At 41.0% G+C, this 14,108-nt stretch overlaps 1 protein-coding gene across 6 annotated transcripts in view; it reads right to left on the bottom strand.

Annotated features, from left to right (window-relative positions):
• LOC148327721 (transcriptional enhancer factor TEF-5-like) overlaps positions 1 to 14,108 on the bottom strand; it is a 51,893-nt gene that overhangs the window by 19,771 nt on the left and 18,014 nt on the right. For all 6 annotated transcript variants that reach the window (XM_088308922.1, XM_088308926.1, XM_088308925.1 and 3 more), the window contains one exon: positions 1,434 to 1,498. In XM_088308922.1, the coding sequence (XP_088165048.1) occupies positions 1,434 to 1,498 (65 nt within the window). The remainder of the gene's footprint in view (positions 1 to 1,433; positions 1,499 to 14,108) is intronic.

A 14,108-nucleotide genomic window follows, 5' to 3' on the forward strand; every position in this document is an offset into this window, starting at 1 on the left:
AATTGCATTTTCATTCATTTCAGTAGGAAATATTACCGCATTGTACGAACATTTCAAATTAAGAATGGGCTCATAGATTCAATGAAATTAGTAACTAGAGGTTCCACTGCGGAGACATCCACAAACAGCTCATGCAAACAAATAGAATCCAATTAATTATAAGAAGCACCATGAACCACCATCTGTTACTATCAACAAATGCAGCTTCCAGCTGCAAACTTACATATTTTAACAATTAAACAATTCAAATATATATGTACATTAGGTAATAGTTTTCCTTCGGAAAAAGGGTTTTCCTCTTTCAACAAGTATTATAATGATTTTGTACAGTAGAGTGGCATCTTGAGATATGAGACGTCATTTGGCTGACTTTTCATTTTGACTTGTGAGCAAAGATTTGAGTTATTAACGCTGTGTAGTGGCGGTGAACTCAAGTCAACTCACTTCACAGCACACAGCAGTTTGGCACATAAACATTTCCTCTCCAAATAAGTTTTAGGCTGCTTATTTTCATTAATGTTTACTGTCAAACTACGAGTAAATGTATCAGAAAGACAATATTGATTTAAAGTAGTAAAATTTGTGGTTTGTATGACTTGGAATGAAGTCAAGTGTGCCAATTACTAGTCTGCCCTTGTTTTTTTTCTCTTTAGTACGTCAGGTGTTCATAAAAATAATGATAATAATAATAATAAAAAAATAAAAAATAAATAAATAATAATAATAATAATAAATCAATTAAATAGTACATTTTAGTAATATCGATAGTAATATATTTGAATTAAGAGTAAGGTTCAACAACATTTGTTTTCCTGAAATGTCATAGAATGACATGAATGAATGAACTACTATGAATTACAACGCATGGTAAAATCTGTATTACACGTGCTTTTATAAGTCAAACTTAAAACAAAATAAATATCTCAAAAAAGCTAATGTGCTAAGAAAAGGACTAAAGACATTATTTAGGTTGGCGTCAAAAGGAAATTTGGTGATATTAGGCCACTATATTATAGGTTAAAAAAATAATTATATGAATTGTACATGTTTCTTGGGGGGCTGGAACAGATGAAAGCATTTTGATTTCAGTGGGGAAAGGTGAATTGAGATACGATATGAAATATCGCGGGATGAATTAAACTCACATCTCAGGGCGCCTCAGCATGTTTCACTTCTTTAATTGCATGCTGAAATAATGAATTTTTTACCACATTCTAATTTATTGTGATGCACCAGTATACACATGTTTAGTATCACAACGTGGTGTTTTCCCTGAAGACTGATGCAAGAAAAAACTAATAATTATGACGCTATTCATTGATTCAGGTGATTCTGTAGCTCCGGTGTTGTTAGTGTGTAAGTTAATAGAAAAGTAATACATTTACGGTGCGTCAAAGTTGTTCAACACTCAAACAACACTTAAAATCATTTACCTGTTTCCGAGTGCGGGTCTTCCCCGTCCTCAGTTTGATGTACCGCGCTATCAATTCATTGCGACCTGTGTGGACAAAAATGAAAACTAGTAAACAGGAGGCTGAAACACATGGGCAGCATTAAAATGAATAAATAAATAAAAAGCCTACATGATCAGAATCAGTTTTAACTTTCCCAGCGCCAGTATTCCCACAGTTACCTTGGAAAAATTAACTAAGAGATTACTTGATTTAAAAAGTAAGTAACCTCGGTTAGAAGTTACTTTTTTAGCGACATTCGGCATCTGGCGATAACACCACCTCAACACAAATGAAAAAAAAATGTCAACTGTCAAATTCTCAACACAATATACTTTTTTACAAGTGTCCCCAAATACACGCTGTGAGCAAGAGACGCACGTAGACTCACTCTCCGCAGACCTGCTGCTGCAGATGACATGCAGACAGCTCTATTCAGGAAGTCCAAATATGGGCGCCGAGATCCTTAAATGAGGCTGTTTCGCGTGTTTCATCAATTGTTTTGTGTTTTATTCGATGGCATGATTTTAGTTATTTATGAGTGGATAAATAATTGACCATATTGAAACAGATTGTATTCACACTTAATAAATTATGCTTAAAAGGTTGTTCTGCTTAAAAGGTTTCATCACAAATCCCTTTTCAATGATTTGTTCTATTTTCATATGTAGACGGTTTGAATGTTTTTTTTAACAGGTTTATTATAAAGCAGGTGTGGTTCTGGTTTGGGCGCCATGTGCATGTCTGATGTTGCGCACTGTGGTCCAAGGGATGCTCAGGGAGTTTGTCTGAATGCTCAGACGCATGGAAAATTAGAGGGAACATTGCTTGGGAGGTGTGACAAGCGAGGACTTGGGAAGTCGTAATTAGAGAAATGAGACGAGCCCTTCCTCCTCGCTCAATTGTTTGTGTCACTGGCTGTTTTTCTCCCCCTGTGTGTGTGCCTATGCGTGTGTGCGTGCGCGCGCGTGCGTGTGTGTGTGGAGTCACTCCCCGACCTGGAGCAAGAAAGCAAAAACTGTATACATCTTTTGACAAAAAAAAAAAAGACAAGCATATTAAGGGTGAATTAGATTATTTACTTCCCTCTACTTACTATGCAATTACTGGTCTAGAAATTGTAACGCGTTAGTTTGCATGTTACCCAAAATATTAGAGTAACACGTGTTACCGACATCACTGCAAACATACTTTGTCATGGGTCACCTGTTTCTCAAATGAAACATTTATTTCAAAGTCCTTTTTCGATACGAGACATCCAGTTATATAAAGTGGACGTCAGGTTCTCACCTCAACGTCTGCAGCCTCGTCACTGAGAGGGATGAGAGAACAGACATAACATCCACACGCAACATTCTGCACAAATTGTTAGTGCGTCTATTTTGGGCACACGTGGCTCTCCTTATGTTTCTGGTGGAGGAGAACTTCTAAAAACATAGAGGAAAAAATGGACTTCATTCCAAGTCATGCAAGCAGGGTTTAAAGGCCATAAAAAGGCGGTTTGCCGGATGTGAAAGATTATCTCGAGTGATTATTCTATGGTGTGGTGTGCGTTAGTTGTGTTTTTTCCTTTGGTTAGCGCTCCAAAGAGTAAAACTAATCTTTTTTTCTTTGTATTTTCTGGCAGTCTGGATACCTTGTGGCCATGGGCAATGGCCATCGTTTTACATGAAAGGAGGGGTTGGTGTCGAGTGCTGGGTACAAATTGTTCTGGAGTAAAGCAATTTTACGAGCAAATTATCATCTTCTTGTGTTCAACTGGTCGCCTCAATGGTGGCTAAACACCTAACTAAATAAGCAAACCGGTTGCTTGAGGTGAAACACAATGACAGTCAAGCACAAGTGGTCAGATTATTAAGTCATTCACTGCCAGCAGTTTTTAAAGCAGAACTCCCCATACCGCCAGCGGTTTCAGCGCATGACCCACAGAATATTGTGTTCTTTGCTTAAACAAACCTACCAAAAGAAAGAGTGGACTCTTCTTTCACTAGAAAAAAATATATTTTTTCCTTTCTTTAGTAATTAGCAAGCATTGGGTGGTTTTCATCAAAACCATCAGTTTCTGACCAGAAAGTGGAGAAAACGACCTTTTTCTAAACAGAATCATGTCAAGCAGACCTGTAACTGACGCTAATATGTTTTGCTTTTGTAACACCTTAAAGTATAAAACAGCAATAAAAAGATGGACAAAGGGCTCAGAACAAAGAAACGTTAAATAAGCGACTCTTGAGTGGTGCGTCAGTGGCCTAAATTTGCCCAACTTCAAACATTGACATTTCTCTTCCTCATAATCCATTGTCTTCCTTGACATGCTGTTAATTTAGCCTTCGGAAGACTCCTCAACAGTGTTGACTATTTTCTGGCATGTTTTGACTCAAACACTCTCACAGTCTTCGAATGCCAGGGCGTAGGTTGAAATCTGAAAAGCCTCTGAAGACCGCCAAAACCTCCAAACATGAGACAGGCATCAATAATCCCCAAATATACAATTTTCAAATGTGTATATAAATGTGCACGGTGTCATGTGAACGTGTTTCAATTAATCAAATAAATAATTAACACATTGAAGTACAGCTTCAATGTCAAAATAAAGCATTGGCTCAAATCATTTATTCACTAAATATTGAAAAACATGGATTTTAGTTTTAGTTTTCCGGACAGGAAATGCTAGCAACGCCCAAGGCAAGCCAACCGTGTTCTCCGTCATGAAGCCAGCCGTCCACCACTAGACTGTGTAGCCAATCTTAAATCACATTCAGGATGCTGGAAGGAGTCATTCTAATAAGTGTTATATATTTGAGGGAAACAAATGCAATGGTCAAGAGAAGTGTGTCTTTTTTAACTATATTTGATCAAAAACAAACATGTTCATCTTGTTTGCAAGATATAATGACTTTATGAAGTATACGTACAGCAGTGCCTTGCCATATGAGTGACACAGCTGAAGAGTGATTCGGCTGATTTTTTTTTTGACTTGCAAGCACTAATTTGAGAAGCAGGCATTCTATGGTGGCAGTGAACTCAACTCATCACACTGTACAAGAAGGTTCAGTTTTGCAGAGTGAACAATTCTTCAAAAAGAATGGGCTTCAAACTGTTTATAGCTACAAAAACAACCACTTAATTTTGCCTTAGAAAAGTCGACTTAGCTAAATGCTAATACATAATGATAAATGTCTTAAGCGGGTTAACAAATAGCATCGGTGGCACACGTTACGCAATGGATTATTCCCCACAAATAGTGGCGCAACACATGGCGACAAACATATACCACAATTATACTCACGAGTACTTTTTCTTTATCCTATGAGAACAACTAATAGTATTGCTACTTATTGATCTTAAGCATGCACACAGAAGAAGCAGCAAAATGTCCATTGAATTGAAGCAAAAAATATTTATCTGTTTACAGTCTATTTATTTATTTCATTAGTGTTTTTAAATTTACAATATTACATTTTTTTTTGGTCTGAAAAAAATATTATCAGCAGTATCATCATCACGAGTGTGTACCACATTTAATTAACTTCATTACTCAAGAACGCTCTGTGCAGGCTCACAACAGGAAAGGTGTCTTGTTTTTTCACCCACTTTTTTAGCACTCGGCCTCCAGAGGGCCCCGCGTCTCGCAGTGACCATAAAAGTACAGCATGGCCTTCGCCGAACTGCCTGCCCGATACCCAACAAGCACCGTCCCCTTTTCGCCTGGGGCCAAAGGATTGGCCACGCCCGCTCGGGCGCCTCCGCATTCCTTGCATTCCTCCGAGCCTGACACATCTGTGCAAGCCAGTCTGATTGGCCCGAGCCTGCAAACACAGCCAGAGCTCGGCCGGGCGGCTGCACGCACACACATACACACACTTCCAGCAGCCTGGGGAGGCAAGGGGTTACGGTCGGGGTGAGGGCCACAGGTCTGCTGGGGTGGAAGGTTGACGGTTGTGGGGGGCTAGAGGGCAAGGGTGCAAAAGGGGCAGCTGATGCTGTAACTCTTGGAGGCAACACAAAGCCGTCAGTGTCTCTGCCAACAACTGCCACCTGGCCGTAGAGGCGGAGGACAGGGGGGAGCGTGGCCCACCCCCCGCCAAAACAACACCACTGTGTGACCCGTCACAGAGCAGGCAGCAACACCTGCTGCTGACCGTCCAAGTAGAGGATGGCAGAGGGAGAACAATACCAAGCTCGCCAACTGCCACCTTCAATCTCGACAGCTAAAAAGTGTTCAAACTGCAACATTTTGCTAATGGTTGCACAAATTTCTCATTGCGCCTCATTGGTTGTGAAAAAAGCCACAAAATGTTTCCTTCAGGCTGACCATACTATATGTTCAAATTTAGAAGTGATAAAATTGTCAGTGGAAAAGAGGATAGCAGTTCTGCCTCACAATTTTGAGGTTCAGGGTCCAACCCCAGCTGCAGCCTGCCTGTGTGGAGTTTGTACATTCTCCCCATGTATATGTGGGTTTTCTCCAAGCATGCTGACTTTGTTCTGCATTCCAGAAACATGTTAGGGTCATTAGAGACCTAAATGTGTCTATATATGCTCGGTAATTGGCTGGTGACCAATACGGTTTGTCCCGTGCTTAAGAATACAGCGAACATTGCATTTTCACAATTCAGCATTTGTAAATTTGTTGAATTCATTTTGGGAGCTACCTTACATGACTCACTGAAAAAAAGCGTTGTTTTTGCGCGCCACCTTGTAGAATCTTAGTGCCAAGGAGATGTCGAAGCAAGTTGAGGATCTTCATTTAGACAAACATAGACCTTGGCTGCCACCTCATGGCATCTATAAAGCTCAAATTAGGACTCAAACAACACTCAATTTTACTACTACACAAACGCTACTTTACCATATACTCACACTAAAAGGCAGAGAAGGTCCAAAGTTTGGGATCATTTCATACTTAAAAAAAAGCATATAACGTGCAGCGTGTCTATGGCAAAACCAAACTAACTGACGTACGACAACACCACGTCTATGATCGCCAATACAAGGTTTCAATGCTAAGTAATTTCATTTAGCTTTCCACCGCTAATTCCAATTGATTTTAACGCTTGGCATCATTTTACACTTAAAAATGAAGAAAAACTGTAGTGTGTTCCACAACCGCATGTCTACAATCGCCAGCGGAAGTTGCCCCAGCAAGTGGCCAAAGATAAACACAGCAGCCGGTGCATATTCTTGAGCAAACGGTAACACAATAAACACGTAATAAGGACATTCAAATACAAGCCACTATGGCCACAACTGATGCCTCGGCACCAAGGTTAGAATCGTTTTGGACTTTTTCTTTATAGTTTGGTTTCATTTCAGTTTGACTTTAGTTTTTTTATAAATCCAGTTAAGTTTAATTCATTTTTAATGCACATTTGTTAGTTTTTATTTATTTTTTCTTTTAATGCTACATATTAAGTGACTTTTTATTAGTTTTAGTAGCAGATTTAGACTTTTTTTAATTATATGGAGTATTTGTTGAGACCAACATAAAAACAAAGGTTATTAAGTATTGTGTCACGTAAATTACAATTCTCAAACGACTGTTTGACATTCCTTCTCGTGTACTGAAGTACAACAATGCTGAAATAAATCAATTTCAAATGACCCCCCCACCCCCAAAGCTCGTCATATATTGTTTGGAAAAAACGGAAACAATGAACATAATTTTATAAACGTAAGATGTTTTTTCAGTTTTTCATTTTTTAAAGATTTCATTAACCATTTATGTTATTTTGTTACTTTTCTTAAACTATGATAACCTTGCCAGTCGCTCAATATCCATCCACTAAACTGAGCTCACCCAACTGTCGAATATCATTCGTTGGCAGTCGTGTCACTCACCAGACTAGGCGACACCTTTTAAAGCCACACAAACTCAAAGTCACAGATATTAAAGTTTAAAATGTGAGGATGGCACCCTCAAGTGGACAACAACAATACCTGCACCTCACATGATTCTTTTTTGTTGTTTAACAATATTAAAATCGATTTGTAACCAGTCAGTCCATGAATTGATAATCAACAAAATTTTGGGGGTGTCAATTACTTGTGGATTTTCGCAGCTGTGCTTGTCCGACGCCCTCAAAGAGACGGGATTCAATGTAATATCGAGGGGAAAAAATCTATTTCAAGAAATCCTCTCCAGGCAAAAAAAACAAAATAATCATTGATGTGTATCTTTACTTGGATTCACACCAACATTTTTATGTGTTTCTTCTTGGCCCAAGTACCAACAGGTCCACATAGTGCTTTGGAAATTAAGTTGTTTGAGCAGTTAAGCAATCCTATAAACAAAATGGCAATTAAAACACAATGTCCTCGGTGGAGGTAATTATGGAAATCCTCTCAAAAAAGAACCGTGTACATCATTTGAGGAGTACAAACAGTACAAGGATGTGATCATGAATGATTCACCTGGTGCTGTTAGAACAAAGAGCCAGTCGGACTGGTTCTATGAGTAATTTTCAACAGAACACACTGTTGTGTGGGGGCGGCGGCGGCACAGCGGGAGTGAACGCAAAGGGGTGCTGCTTCCGTGTCTTTTTGTGATCCCCTCGACATCCCTCTCAGACTGCTGCAGCCTCTTTTCCTGACAGGCCACACCCCTATCAGCCTATTTTTTTTTTCAACTTTACCACCACTGGAATTTTCCACTTCCATGCTAAAATAGTCAGCAAAAAGGTAATCTCTTTTCACACCACGTAACCATTACCCCCACCCCCCACCACCAGCCACTCTCTCCAGCCCACCACTGCGACTCTGCCCTTGCACCCCCGCTCTCTCATAACATTGAGCTAATCCTAAATTGCTAGCATACTGTTCTGCAATGACTGAAAACATTCCTAACATCTCAGAGAGGGGATGACAGGGAAGCACCCGGCATGCACCGTCATCACCATGGACTTGCACGGGCGCTACTTTTGGATGCACTTTGCGAACCGTTTTTTTCCCCAAAAATTAAAAGTGATAAATGCTTGACTCAAGCACTAATAGCTTCATTTTTTACTACCCAGAGTGCATTTCAGCAATGACAGCTGCACGGCTAAGTGTTTGCAAGGGGTGGTAGTGTGTGTGCGTGTGCATGTGTACGTGTGTGCGTGTGCTTGACACACCTGTCGGGGAGCAAAAACCAAAGGTGAGCGGCATGTCAGCACAGCCCCGAAGAAAAACAAGACAGGTGACATTTTTTAACACACTCACACATAAGCGCACACCGCACACACTTGCCACGTAAAATTGTGTGACGACAGAAATGAATGCGTCCAAGTGTTTTTGCTTTGCTAATCTTCGAAATATGTGCGGCGTCCACAAGGGAAGTAGTATTTTATGGCTACAAATCATTCGACATTATAAAGGAAAGTGATTTTGGAAACGGCGAATCAGCACATTCAGCTTCGAGGTTCCCACTCTATTCTTGAAATTATTATCCAGGACTATTTTATTTGGTACAGTATAAGGTCAAGTTCAAACAACATACAATATGAAATTCCACCCACAAGCTTTAGAGAATGTCAATCGTACCTTATATCGAATTTGGTACCAGATTGCTGTTTTGCTTGCTATACCAACTTGGAAAAGTCCTTGAGGATGACCAAGGATCAGATGCATAGATTTTATTGGCCATTTGGTTTGGTGTCGTAACCAACTTCAGTTTTGGAGGGTGTCGAAAATCTAGAGCATTTTCCGAAGCTCCTGGAGCTGCTGCCCTAGCGACGCTCGCTGAAGGACATAGTATGCAAGGAAAATGAATGAATGGATTTCCAGATTGCTTCAATGTTACTAAATACCATACCAAATTGGTTAAAAAAAACACAAAAAAAACAAGCGCTCTCTCACAGCTGCAAATCGATTCTCATTATTCACCCGATCATAAGCGTAACTCGTTCGCTAATGTCGCACTTTCAAGATTAGGGCTGATTCATTTACCGGGGCCCGATTCGATTTATGATTCACTATGATTGATTTTCAATTCATTCTTCTCACACGCATCTGGATTAAGGACTTTCTCACCAACAGACCCCAGACTGTGTTGCTCGGCCCCTACACGTCCTCCACCCGTACGCTGAGCACCGGTTCCCCTCAAGGATGCGTGCTGAGCCCTTTCCTATACGCCCTCTACACCTACGACTGCAGCCCGGCCCACCGTAACAACACCATCGTCAAGTTTGCTGACGACACGACAGTGGTCGGTCTGATCTCGGAAGGTGATGAGACAGCCTACAGAGAGGAGGTCCAGAGACTGACGGCTTGGTGCGAGGACAACAGACTGCAACTCAACATTGCAAAAACAAAGGAGATCGTCATCGACTTCAGGAGGAACAAGACGGTGCCGCCCCCCCTCAGCATTGAAGGCGTGTGTGTGGAGCGGGTCCACACGTTCAAGTTCCTGGGAGTACAGATCTCCGATGACCTTTCTTGGACACACAACACCACAGCAGTGGTAAAGAAGGTCCACCAGCGTCTGCACTTCCTGAGAGTCCTCAGGAAATTCAACCTGGGCAGGAAGCTGCTGCTGGCCTTCTACCACTCGTCCATTGAGAGCCTGCTGACGTACTGTGTCTTCACCTGGTACAGCGGCTGCACTGAGGCGGACAGAGTGAGGCTCCAGAGGACGGTCAAAACAGCGCAAAGGATTATTGGCTGCCCTCTCCCCTCACTGTCGGACATCTACACCGCCCGGTGTCAAAGACAATACCCACCCAAACTCACACCTGTTCGACCTGATGCCCTCTGGCAGGCGCTACAGGTGCATCAAATCGAGGACCAATAGACTGAGAAACAGTTTCTTTCCAAGAGCCATCTCCATTCTAAACTCTCACACACACACACGACCACCCTTACCTTGCAGAACAGCAACGTGATGTGTTTTTATATATCCTATTTTATCTGAATTATTGTTGTTTTGCACTGGAGACGGGAGCTCTCTAATCTCGTTGCACACTTGAGTACAATGACAATAAAGGGATTTCTGATTTCTGATTCTGATTCATTAAGTACCAATTTTACTTTATGTTGATGACTTTCTCGGAAGAAGCAATGCTGCAAATTGCAGAAATGACCTCCTGTAAATTGGTGCATTAGTAAAAAATGAATATTTACATTAAGAATTGCACCCAATATATTAATCATGCAAGTTTTATTGAACATGACCTGATCAAAACAATAAAGTAATTTAAATCAAATCCAACCATAGGGCAGGCTGTTCACGGCTCATGACCTTCACATTCCAGTGACTGTCTCACAAAGTTTCAGTTCACTGCTGTCTTTGTGTTTTTTTTAAACCCCCCAAACTTCCAGATATCCACCATCAAGTTTTTTTTAGCCTAATTTAAGTGCTTCCGCCATGTTGTTTTGATATGCTACTAGTACGGAATATTACATGATGCGATAAGTCACAATAATTTATGAGAAAAAGACTGCGTAAAAGGAGCTATTCATGGTTTTACAAATCAATATTGGGCTATGAAAAGGAAAGTCGATTCAATTTGATGATTTTTTTTTAAACCTAGCTCTATATAAGATCTCACTTGGCAGTTGACATCTAGATTACTTTGATTGCGAAGTAAATCAAGATGATGGAATACTGCTGACTGACTATTGAGCTGCTGATTGGTTGGAGAGAGGCCAACGGCCATGCTAGCACCGATTGCACTGCCACAGTCAGGTTGACTAGCCCAGGGGCATAACACGAACTAACAAGTGCATGGAAAGTAGGAGCTATGCTCTCTGTGCACAAATAGTAATTAACTAAGAGCTGAAAACCTAATAAAGTTTTTATCACTGATTTACAATATTTTTGGTTTCTGTTGTCGGACAATGAGCAAGTATAAAATACTGAGTCAGACTACCTTTCAACCGTCACTACCTCAAAGCGGTCTTCTCGCTCACCGCGGCTCGACTTAAGGCAGAGATGTATTTCATCTCAAAGCGCTCAACCAAAAGTCAAAGTGTCCTTGAACAAGGAACTGAACCCCCAGTTGTTCCTGATGCATCATAAGTAGGCAAATGCAAAGCCATTGCAAAGTGCTTTGAGTACCTTAATTGGCGGAAAAGTGCGACACAAGTGAAAGAACATTTACCATTTAGAAAAACAGGCTGAAAGGATGTCTAATGCTTAGTCCTTGGGTGAGTTTGCTATCACCAGCATAAAGGCTCAACAGAGAATCATTCATGTTGAGTAAGAAGCCGCGTTATTATTAACACGTGTCACTTCTTGCATTGGTGAGTCGGGTTGCTTGATCTGGCTGCCTCCCCGTCAACGTTATGGAAATGACTCTCGATGCTACTGGGAAGTCTAGACGGCCACATGGAGCCAAAATGACACTTTTAACCGGGCTCTCTTGATAAGGCAATGGAAATTTGATGGCTTTCCCACCGAGCATGAGGCATCTGGGCAGAATGTCTGGAATTCCCATGGTCGTGGATGACTAGCGCGCATTCTAGGCCATCGGGAGAGAGTGAGACTGCAAAAAATAAAACGGTAGTTGTCAACATTCCTATAAGTTCACATCACGGGCGCTTTTGGAGAGCTGAGGTCATCTCCTTGCGAGGGGGTTTCAACTGGACTCAACTCGCATGACTTGGTGTAATTGGGAGGGGCGCCTCAAGGAGGGGTCTTGACAGTTTGTCGCTAAGGGGGTCCAATTTGTGAGCGCACCGCTTCTTTGTCAACGCACCATTACACAATGTAGACATAACACTGTCCTGCTAAACGCGACTTGAGAGCTATTAAATCCCACTAAGCCAAGTTTGGGTTCAATGCCAAAAAGTGAAAACTTTCACAAAAAAAAAAAAAAAGGAAATTCCTCCCAAAGCTAGCTGGCATTTTTTCACGAAACTTGTTGAATGTGAGACAAAGTAAAAGGATTAAAAGAACAAACAAAAAGGAACATGATGAACGACCATGTCAAATTCAACCTTTGTGTTATGGTTAGGCGGCAGCACGGTGAAATAGTGGCACTGAGCTAAAGGAAGACAGAATACACCTTGGACTGCTCGCCAATTAATCACAGGAGTAATAACAATAATACCATATATGATAATAATACAGTTTTTTCCAACCGAAAACCCATAAAGAATGTGATCTCATCTGTAGAAAAGCCACCCAAATGCGCTAAAATGACAACTAAGGCCTCTAAAATACATGTTCTGTCAGACGTGATTGATGTTTTTTATGGCTGCATAGATTTATACTTTTTGGGACTTGATGGACAATAATTAAAGGGCAGGAAAAACATTTACAAAGTACAACTGGAAGGGGTTGGAGGGATGCATTTCATGAGCGAAAATAACGGAGAGAGGTTTGCTGAGGACAGTGCCCAAGTCCGGGGCCGTTCCAGTCATCATTCACCACTGCTCGGCAAAATTTCAAACCTCAGACTCTCATTAGATGAGATGAGAGTGAGGCATCAGTAAGTTGAGGCCGATGCTTTTAATTCTCCACACCTGTGTGCCGCGTATTTGATTTGAGGACTTGCCAAAAAGAATCCATCTGGAGCTATGCGGGACATTAATGGCGCAACACCTGCAGTTTAATGAACACGCTGCAGGAAACGGCTCTAGACAAGCATGTGTACGTGTCTCAGATTGCCACGTCCTGATTTCCACTTTGATAATTCCACAGAAATGCCCTGCATCAAAATCACTCCTCATACTGCAGCAAAGGAAGACGAAGAAAGGGGCAGGTGTAAATAAAGCAAAGAGATGCTCTCGGAACAGCAAAAACCTGCTCCGAGTGCTGGAGCGACTGGAAGAACCTGCCCCGGGGGTCACAGCATGACGTGCACAGACTTGTTGCACAGAGTTGAGGGTGGAGAGTAAAACTGGCTCTCGCATTGAAACTGCGACATGAGCGCCAGAGAAAGAAATGACAGAGATTTGCTTTGCTTAACACAATTCTAAAGTGATTTTGTCATTATGGTTTCATTGTTGTAAATTCCACGGACGGTACTCTAATTATGAGGTTCTACAGTAGCCAAATTAAGTTTGAATTTACTTACTAATAACACAATTTGCCAAGTGTATGCATGGTCACAAGCATTAGAATTAGACCATATTCAGTCCAGATCTGATCCAATTTGAATCCAACTTTGACAACCCCATTGACATTTACCTAAATTACCTACAGATTTGAATTGGAAAAAATCGACCATTAGCATGCAGGGTCAGAAGCTGTTGAATGATCAATTGAATCAATTGATTTCAGATCTGACTACTTTGAATAAAATCATTTTAATCCTGTCTATTATAGACAAAATTTGTCAAGTGCAAACACTTTTGTGGGTGGGTCTGGGTCACATCAGGAACGGCATCTGGTGTCAAAACGCTGTCAAACATCATACAAGTAACTCGCCATGGGGACTCCTGACTAAAAGGTACTTTAATAAATCGATAAATCGAACAACATACAAGGTCAAGAGCTGGAAAATTAATCCTTACATGATCCCATTTGAATGGAACATGTCCTGATCAGGTCCTAGAATCGGTTGAATTGTATTAACATTGATTTTATTTGTATGAGTACACTGTTAAACCAAGTTCAACCCAGATCAGATCCAATTTGATTCTTGACATCGACAATCGCATTGAGCATGACCCGGTTCAGAAATCTCTGTCAACCCAAATATGCGTTTGACAGAATTTACAAAATGAATGCTGGCT

This window comes from Idiotropiscis lumnitzeri, chromosome 11 (assembly GCF_059441095.1).
Source record: "Idiotropiscis lumnitzeri isolate Australia: NSW breed Sydney's pygmy pipehorse chromosome 11, RoL_Ilum_1.0, whole genome shotgun sequence".
Lineage (NCBI taxonomy): Eukaryota > Metazoa > Chordata > Actinopteri > Syngnathiformes > Syngnathidae > Idiotropiscis > Idiotropiscis lumnitzeri.